This window comes from Desmodus rotundus, chromosome 3 (assembly GCF_022682495.2).
Source record: "Desmodus rotundus isolate HL8 chromosome 3, HLdesRot8A.1, whole genome shotgun sequence".
Lineage (NCBI taxonomy): Eukaryota > Metazoa > Chordata > Mammalia > Chiroptera > Phyllostomidae > Desmodus > Desmodus rotundus.
The window spans coordinates 144,449,246-144,459,601 of record NC_071389.1 but is presented as its reverse complement, the minus strand read 5'-3'; the positions used below and the strand labels follow the sequence as shown (position 1 = coordinate 144,459,601).

General features: G+C 37.3%; 1 protein-coding gene across 3 annotated transcripts in view; it reads right to left on the bottom strand.

The window, feature by feature from the left end:
- Window positions 1-1,477: 1,477 nt before the first annotated feature.
- Window positions 1,478-10,356, bottom strand: part of TAFA2 (TAFA chemokine like family member 2) — a 425,687-nt gene continuing 416,808 nt past the window's right edge. For all 3 annotated transcript variants that reach the window (XM_045184791.3, XM_053921750.1, XM_053921751.1), the window contains exon 5: window positions 1,478-3,609. In XM_045184791.3, the coding sequence (XP_045040726.1) occupies window positions 3,598-3,609 (12 nt within the window). In that variant the 3' untranslated portion in view covers window positions 1,478-3,597. The remainder of the gene's footprint in view (window positions 3,610-10,356) is intronic.

Sequence of the window (10,356 nt, the reverse complement as noted above, 5' to 3'; positions counted from 1 at the left end):
ATGAAGAAAATCATATATGAAAAAAGTCAAAAGATGAAATATTTGTAAGTTTTCTGTATACCCACTTTCTATTGGTTAGCATACTACACATGTAGGGAACTGAAAAATATCTCCCGAACTGAACTTAAAGGCTATTTTTAAGACTAAATTTCAGCTGACTCCAAAATTCAAGAGAGTCAAATATCCATATGCTTGTACCCGGTAAGAATTTAATGATGGTGCATTAAGTGCCAGACAACTGTACACTACACTCCTTTTCACAGCGTCGCACAGTGCAAGTCGATGCAATGAAGAAGAAACCTGCTACTGATACTCTTTTTTTCAAAGCGTCCTATACACAAAACTAAAGGAAGGAAGGAAGGAGAAAGGAAGAACAGAAGAAAAGGAAGGCAGACAGGCCAACTCTTACCTTGAAACAGGCAGTCATGCTCTAGGAGTTGTCTGTGTGGGTGCGGGGAGCAGGAGAGGCCCAGTACATGTGGCCCCAACTTTTCAGTTTCTCGAAATAAAGTGTCTGCTATCATTGTAATTCTCTCAGCTGCAGTGAGCCAAAAATGAGAAAGGGCTGGAGGACGAAAAATACTATTTGATATCTTTCAATATATTGCCTTTTCAGGTTGATGTATCATCTAAAAGTGAGAAAATAATTAAGACTTTTAACGAAGTCTAATTCAATCGTCATGCCATTAGCTATCATGCCCCATCAGGTCACAGTCGCCCTGTATAGTTCTGTATAGTAGCAAAGGACTTGCCCGTGCAAATGAAGAACGGGATCACTCAACCATGGGTACACATTCTTAGATCTTCTCCTAGCTATTAAAACCATCCAACACCAAACTTAAAATCATAAAATGTACTGCCTTGTGTTAAAACTGGAAGTTTTCATGTTAGGGCAACAAGAATATATAAACATAAAGTAAAATAAAGCTATAGGACATTATTCCAGAAACAGAGAACCTCAGATCAGTTACTCATTGATGCATACTCTCTCTCACACCCTAGTCCACACCGTGGCATACCACAGCGGACGGGTGCCAAGTTACTCAAAAGGATAAGAGCACACGCACACGCATAAGCAATACAAAGCACTTGTGAAAACTGGTGAAATATGAACGAGGTTTGTATTTGAGTTAACAGTGTTACTGCACCAACGGCAAACCCTTGGTTGACAAGACTGTGGTTTTATAAGATGTCATCCCTGGGGGATGAGAGAGGAGGGCACTCAGAGGCCCTCTGCTATTTTCATAACTTCCTGTGAATCTTAAGCTGTCAAATATTGACACCTGTGTAAATGGCGAGATTTGCCATGGATTTTTTATTTTAAAAGATTGAAGAATTTGTCAGTTTCCACATGAATTCAGAGGTTTTCCTCAATTGTAACTGAAGTGCTTCTAAAATAAAACACTAGAAAACAGAGTCTCCAAATATAATTCATGAAAGAGAGTCCATTTTATATCCCAATTTTATTAACCTTTTCTGAATAGTCACAACATTAATCTATTGGGGATAATCTAGTTAGTATATTTGAAATTCCATTTATTTTTTTCTATGCATGATATTTTTTTCTATTTTTTGATATGCATGATATACACTTATATATAATACAGAATTTTCAGTGTTGTTTGAAAGGACATAGTTTAATAAATGAGAGGCATAATCTATAATTTCAAACAAACCTAGGACAAATTCATAATTTCCAAAATAATACATTTTTTTCTTTGTTCCAAGTATATTAATGATATAATTAATGCAGAAACTCCAGCACAACTGTTATTCCTGTCTTCGAGTTCGTACAATATTGAACCATTGCAAAATCCATGTGGACCATCTAATTAGTTTTTATGCATAATTAAAATGAAAGGAGGAAGTCATTTCACTGACTTGCAGGGCAGTATACTTTAGTTCGATGTCAAAAGCATTCTTACAAATTTAATTTCTAACAAATTTTAACACTTTTAATTGTTCTACCCAGAAAAGATTCTAGGTAACGTATCAGTCTTTGAAAGTTGTTACCAACTAACAGACCAATGGTCTCCAGGCAGCCTCAGCCTCCATCGTGGACACCAACATATACCTCATTGCCCATGTCAGTGAGTTTCAGAAATACAAAAGATGTTCACACCTTCTCTTATGTGATGGAACTAACAGGATGATTTCTGAAGTACCTTCCCATTAGTCTAACATGAGCAGAACACAGAAATCTCTCCGTTTACATTCCTTCAAATGAAGTTCACACAACATTATTACAGAATGGCCTTGCAATTTCCATTCTTCTCTCCCCTCACATCATACATGAAACAAAATAAATGTAGTATAAAATTATACATTCTGTAATAACTTAGGAAAAAAGGTACGTACATGTTTAAGGCCTTTAAATATTTATAAAACTTTCTGGTAGAACTAAAAACCACAAATGTTAAAATGACTAAAAAAATGTGGTCAAAAATGGAACTAAGAAATTGTTCAGCTGGGACAACTATAAGCAAATATTTTTAATATTGAGACCAAGGAAAATGAACGATTTATTTTATCAACAGACTGAACGAACAGCATTCAAACAGTCATTGGGATCGAGCAAGAGACAGTCTTCTCAAATGAGATAGAAAGGATAGTTTTAAAAAAAAATTAGAAGAAATGTAAGTATTGTAAATAACTTCCAAGCTAAGAAATCAGAAACCCACATGCATCCCTGGCAATTTTTGAAACTGAAGGCTACCTAAGTACTTGACTGCTCACTGCTGATTTCTGTGAAGGAAAAAAGGAAACATAATAAGGAAAGAAAAAAAGCCCACTTAAAAAAAAAATGGAAAGGGAGAGTGCTCTAGACATACAAAATAGTGTATGATGAAAATGGGAATTCGGTTCTAACTACTACCTATTTAACTGACAAAGAGCTGCAGCAGTGTGTTAGCCTTGGGGAAACATGTCAGCTAGTCTATACATTCTTATGTGATTGATGTATTCAGGTAACTATTACTTGCCAACAATAATTATTATCACTGGATATATTTTTCCATTCCTTTAACAAAAGCGACTTCAAGATGTTAAAACAGGTAGGCTTTCAGAGCTCCGAGGTTAGCATACAAATAAAAGTATCTCAGTCCACACCATGCCGGAGGAGAAGTTTGTAAAGGAAATGCCACTAAAGCCATATACAGTCCCACTAGCCACCGAACACAGGACCAGACCCAGGAACACATCCATGACAGAAGGCCGGGGCACTTGGGAGACTTTCAGAAACAAGAACAGCAGTCACATTTGGAGCCAAGAGCCCAAAAGGAAGTGTCTCTGACATCACCCGGAAACACCAGCTCTTCGGATGGCGACTTCAGATTCTTCCAGCGAGTGCAATTTTACGAGCTGAACACAGTTCAAATCTGATGAACTCTTCATGACATAGAAGTTCACGTCTGACTTTTTAAAAGTCTTGGTTTCAAGAAAGTGCTGATTACGAGCCATGAAATCCCTTGGAAATAAGAGTCTGGAGTGCCTCTTCTGAGCAATATAAAAATCTTCCTTCAAGATCACCTCAGAAGTTAAGTTTCTATGCATATGTTCAATTTAATCAGCCTTGAGGATCACTTGATTTATTCTTAGTTAATGGGTTACCTACGAAGGAAGAAGAAAATATAATCATTTCATAAAATAGCTATAATCTTAAAACTCCAAACACAATTTAGTATTAGAAATTAATATGTAATTCAAAATGCTGGTATGTGCTATATTAAATTGTGGAATTTTAAAAGACTATCATATTCAGATGCTTTCAGCTTATAGAAAATATGCCCATATTGTTCTCTTTATTACTTCACAGCATTTTTAGAGCCACTTGCACAATCATCTAAACGACTCCAACTGTGTCCAGGAAGATCTTAACTGGTGAAGCTGCCCCTGCCAGGCCCAAAGAATTCCTGGAATTCCTGTGCTTTGCACTGGCTTGGTGGACATAACCCAGAGACTATAACCGCATCACGCCAGGCCTCAGTGAAGAAGGACCTTCGCTCCCAGGAATGCAGTTAGACCACACTGTCAAGAAAGCCCTTGGGAGTTGGCTCCATAAAATCCATTCTTGAAATGGTTTAAAAACTGAGTGCTTATTTGACTCTATTTCAGGAAAGTTAATTATTCATGAGGGTGTTTAGAGTTGCCTAACAGTTCGTTTTGAGCAATGGTTATAACAAATACAGCATTCTTAAAAAATTATTGTGGATACTTTGGTTTTATTACATTAGTTGACATAGTTGTCCTTTCATGAATCACTTACAAAAAGGCTATTTTTCTGTTCCTTTGTTTTGTTGGTTTAGTGACCAACTAAGAAAAAGAAACATCAAACAAAAAACAATAGCTAGCTCTAGATTTTATTCTGCCAGACCTGGTCTCAAATTCTACCACAGAAGGAAAACATAAAATTCAAAAATGTACTTTCTGCAGGAAGGCAGCCATCGTACTTGTCTCTCCAGTCAGCTCTCACTCCCCAGGAAGGAGCCTCTGCCTGTGTACTGGCAGCCCCTTAGTCCCGTGAACAGAGGAACTCTGGGAAGAATTGGATTGAGGGGGACGTTTACAAACACACACATGAAGGGCCCCCTGCCCTCCAGAGGCTATAGCAGCAGGGGAGATCTTAGGTAGGGCAGCCACTCCATCACCTTCCCATTCAGTGGTCACTTTACACAGGTTCCGTGAGTGGCTTCCAGGCTGTCAGTGTAAGAAGAACATGGGAAGGGAACAGAACTGTTTCTATACACGTTCTGATCACTGTGAAAAATACAAAGCCTTATTATTATAAGCTTTCTTGATACACATTAATTTAACAAATCTTCGATTTCCAGTGGCTGAGAAAGATCCACCCGCTTCTTCTGAAAGTCCTGAATAGGAAAAATTACGAAGCATAATAGAAGACTGTATTTCTAAAACCAGTGCTTGGAAGGACAGGGAAAGAGGGGAAGTGACACAGAGAGGAGGAGAGACCGTGTGAGAACAGACAGGTCAGCAAGGATTGGCAGGGGCAGCTGTGGGGGCCTGTGTCATGGCCGTGGAAACGAGAGGCGTGTCCTCCGAGCCATTTCCAGCCCAGTTTCTAAGTGATCTCCTGGTGGGCATGGCAGACGCATTCTTACATGTTTGTTCCAAGCTAAGCTAAGTGCTTCATTCTGCTGCTTTATGTAAATCTGTGCAGTGATTCTCTCAACTACGTGTGTATTCAAGCTTTGTTTTCAAATAATTTTATTGTTTTGCATTTTAAGGTTTTATTGTTTACGCTATTACAGTTGTCCCATTGTTCCTCCTTTGCCCACTGAAGTAGACACCCAAATTGACAGTACAGTACCAAAGGTTCATGTACACAGAACAAATTTTTCTCCATCTCAGTAGAGAAAACATAAGTGTATACATAAACATATAAACACATATAAATATAATTATACCACCTATACCATCAGAAATATCATAAGTATACATTCTTATTACAATAAGTTTCTATCAGCTAAAATAATCTCTAGAAAACCAAAATTGAAACCTGACTAAAAGAAGTATTTGTTTAAATAAGTATGGATTGAAACATAATTAAGACAATTTTTTCACACTGTAATGTTACAAAATATTCCTAGTTTATTAATCCTGAAAATATTCCAGCACATTTTATGAGATTAAGAGTAGTGAATAAGTTATTTCCAATATCAGGTGAAAGTGGACAGTTGTTTTAGACTTGATTTCTGCAGACGGCCTGATTTCCATCACAAGACCATGTGGCTCAGCATTCTGGATTGCGGTCAGTGGGGCAGTGATACTATTCAGGCTGGATGTGTCGTGCAACCTTTGGGACCCTCCGTGTTTCCGTAAGTAAAAAGGGTAACCCTGTTAACCTCACAGGGTGCCATGAGGATCAAATATTATAACGTTTATGAAAACAGCTAGCTTTGACGACTAAAATCCTATAAAAACAAAAGTTTTAGAGTTGTTGTTGTTTTTTTTTTTCAATTGCATCAATCTTTGACAAGAGCCACTAAAAATAGATTGAGCCCTGGCTGGTGTGGCTCAGTGGATTGAGTGCCAGCCTGTGAGCCAAAAGGTCACCTGTTCAATTTCCCCACATGCTTGGGTTGTGGGCCAGGTCCCAGTTGGAGGTGTGTGAGAGGCAACCAATTGATGTTTCTCTCCCTCTCTTTCTCCTTCCATTCTCCTCTCTCTAAAAATAAATAAGTAAAATCTTTAAAAAAAACAAAATTACCTTCTTTAAAAAAATTGATTGAAAGGATCACACTAACAGACAAATTACAGTTGGGGAACTGGAGGAATTCAAACAAAGGCTCAGTAATGACCTGCCCTTTTCAATGTAGCATAAATGTGAACATGTATCAGTACCCTCCCTGACAACCTCCGGATTTTGTACCAAATGAAATGGCAAAACCAAAGATTTAAAAATTCACAGAACATGATTTTGAATAGAGGCACATTATCACCAATTTTCATCACCTAATATATAAGAACCAAATAACATTTTAAAATAAAATTTCTGTCTAAAATTTAACACAAAAAATCACAACCCTTTTCTGATTTATATGCCCATTAAATAAGTCCAACCAACTAGAGTTTAAATTCTGGCATCCAGTGGGGGCGGGGGGGAGACCGATGTCACTTTACCCCTGGTAGACTATATACTGGCACGTGCTGATATTGAAGAGTCGCCTGAGCAATAGTAATGCAATCCAATGTTTAAACTTTTCCTCACTTAAAAGTAATTTTTAATACACGAAGTTAAACATTACCTTATTTTTAGAACCAAATATTACCCTCTTTTCACTCAAGCCATCTCTCTTGGAAGAGGCCAAGTACTAAAAGTTTTACCTTCTAAGGATTTTTAGCAAGTTGTCAGTAACTAAAAGCAGGAGGTTGTAACAAAACCAGTTTTACAGATGGGAAATAACATTTGCTACCATGAATGCACTGTCTTCTAGTTCTGAGGGCAATAGAACTGCATGAGGGAGAGAAATGGTCCCGCAATCGTGGTTATGCCAGGAGCATCACACGCTGTAATCGCTATCTCCGTAAATTTGCCTTTCCAAAGGCATATTTTTACACAGCCGTTCTCGTTTATGCAAATGTTATTTGTATGTACTTCACACCAACCAATTGTTAAGTGAATCTACTTGGCTCCTGAACACATGCAAACTGCAATAAGGATAATAATAGTAACAATGATAATAAAATAATAACACCTTTCCTAGTCACAAGCACAGTTATCTTGGTAATGGTTCACCAGGATGAAGAAGCTAATCTGCTAACATTAAAAAAGAAAGCACCAACTCTTTAAGATGAGAGCATCCATTTATTTCTCCCTGTCCAACAAATCTACTACATATAGCAGGGGTGTCAAACTCATTTTTACCAGGGCCACATCAGCCTCGCTGTTGCCTTCAAAGGGCCGAATGTAACTCTAGCACTGTATAAATGCAACTACCCTTAACAGTTAACTGAGAGCTCAGCGCTGCCGCCGGGCAGAAACAAGGCGCTGGGCTGGATAAAACAAGGTGGAGGGCCGGATTCAGCCCGAGGGCCTTGTGTTTGCCACCTCTGACATATAGGGTCCTGATTAGATTTCTCAAAAAAATTATACTAAGATCATGTCTTTTAATTTTATACTAAATTTATAGCAAAATCACCAATTTGAGAAAATAAAACCAGGTGAATGGCATCTATAATGTTGGTTAAATTCACATCAAGTGAAGTCAACTCTTTTATACATTTCTCATTTTATATTTTGAGCATTATGAAATATCCACTGCTTGTCTTCAAGTTAAGATCAATGAAAAAGACTCAAAAGGAAGGAAATAGGAGAAACTGTTCTGTCCCCACATGTAAAAGATGCTTTTATAAAGCTTTCAAAATCATTATATTTGTGGAGTCTGATTTCTCCCCCTGGTTAAATCCTGCTGAGGAGGGTATCACCATGTTGGGAAATGCCATATTATGGTGAGGGGCATAATGACACACAGCGAGGGCTCTGCAGGAAAAGCACCTCGCTATCTGCCTTGTATAACTTGCTAACACTGTGGGGCTGAATAATTTAAACTCCCTGAGCCTTCATCTCCCCACGTATAATAGGACAATGGTATGATCAGCCCCCATATGTTTGCTCCTGTGATTAAATCAGATCATTTCCGAATGTGTCTGTGTAGCTAAATGCCTTTTAAATATTAACAGGTGGTAGCAGTAGAAAGACACAAAAGATACTGCGTGGTATATGTATTCGAGGGGACATTACTTCTTATTTCTCTACAAATATTGACGTAATTAAAGTTAACTTTCTGGGTCATATTGTACCTAATCTTGCAATTATATCTTTTCATATTCTTGTCAATCATAAAAGCATGTATCTAGAATGAAGAACCACTCTTTTGGCCAACTTTGGGAGAGACAGTGTCTTTCAGACAAGGTGACAGAGGGTAGTGGTTAGAAGGGGTGTATCTCGAAGCTAAGCTAAGCTCAGTTCTGCTGACAACTCAGCACATGACCTTGAGTGAAACAGGTACAATATGAATGTCTATGACAGAGCTGTGTGAGCTGAGAAGTAAGTTACTAGCTCAAGTGTTTAGAACAGTTCTAGGCACATAATAAGCACTATGAAAGTGGTAACTACTCTTCACATGTGTACATTTCTAGAAATACGAATGCACTAAATTTCTGGGGTTTGCTCCTAATTACTTCTGAGCATACATTACTAGTCTCCACAGGCACATAATTCCATTCTTTTCGTTCTTTGTCTTTGTAACGGACCATCTGCCATTAGACTTTGCATGCGGGACAAATATTTAGGAAATTAGCACTACACTTTAACTATTTAGGCATAAAAATAAATGTGGTATAATTATGGCAAAACAAAATACAGATTTGGAAATTTCCTTATTCATTATTGATGGTTGCTCCGATATTGTTTTTCTTTGAGTTTTTTTTAAACTTCAGTAGTTCAGTTTGCCAGTATACATAAAATTGTGAAATCACCGCCAAATTTCCACAGCATCAATGTGAATCTTATTTTATATTAGCTTAAAATATATTCTCTTGTTTAGCATGTTCATTAAAATCTTATTATGAGGAACTACTGAATAATATTTACATTCCTATGAATGTTAAATGGACCACGTATAATAATAGGAGACAACGCAATATGAACATTACAAGTCAATTCATTTTTTAAAAAGTTAAATTTTCATTAGGATACCCAGGTTATTAGGGAAACAGTTTCTTTTGGACTCATGAACATTTTATCTAAATAACTGGAAGGCAAAAAATAGGGAGCACTATTTCCAAAAGGGGATGGCAGGTTTAAATGCAGTGCATGCCCCATCTCTCCAATACAGGTCGCTAATAATATCATAAATAGGCACCACTTCAAACATTGCAATAGCTGAACTTAACTTACTCGATAAAGATAAAAGAATAGAATACCTTCATAATCCTGAATGCTGATTTGAATGCATTTTTCCTCGCTTGGAATATAATTGCTGTTTCTCTGCAAATGTATTTTTTTAATGTAGCTCTTACCAGTACATGAATTAAGCTCTTACTTCACATTTTGTGCATTAAATGTGCTATTAAAACATCATTACTCTGCAGTAGCAGGTTTTTGCATTTAAGCTGGAGAAAAATCTGCCACTGAGTTGGCCCTAAGTGCGTATGAATGCACTTGTCCTAGCTTCGAGCCCCTCACACAGTGAAGTGTCACGAAACCAAAGCCACCTGTCAATCTGGGTAATCACTCAATAGCAATCTGACCAGGCAGTTTTTAGGTATAAATGAGGCACCGCAGGTCAATGACATATGAATCACCTTTACAAATATACCCACCTATACAAAAAATAAGCCTCTAATTTACTTTTATGATGATGGCGTGCTTCCAATAGGCTCTGGAAACTTGCATTTTCATATACAGTTTAATTTTCCTTCCTAAGAAAGACTAGTGCTAAATGGGTCTGATGATTTATTTTAACATTTGGGGCACCAAAGGTCACTTGTTTAATACTTCAGCTAGAGTTAGCATTCCCACTAAATGACCTTGTTATCTGTTCTATAAATTCTTTAAAAATTTAACAACCTTGGGTGATTGGGACAATAGTTATTTCAAGCAACAGAGAGCATTTCAGTAGCTAACTAATTATATTTAGGTGTAACTCAGTATGGAAGCAGAAAATGGCATAGAATCTTCCTAGATTTCTGGAGAGAACCAGAACACCAAACATAACTGAGGAGAGAGAGAGGAGCACTTACCCTGATAAGAGTTTTATACCAGTATTACTATCTGCTGGTAGGTTTAAAGTTTAAAAAAAAGAAAAAGAAAAGAAAGAAAAAAAGAAAGAGAGA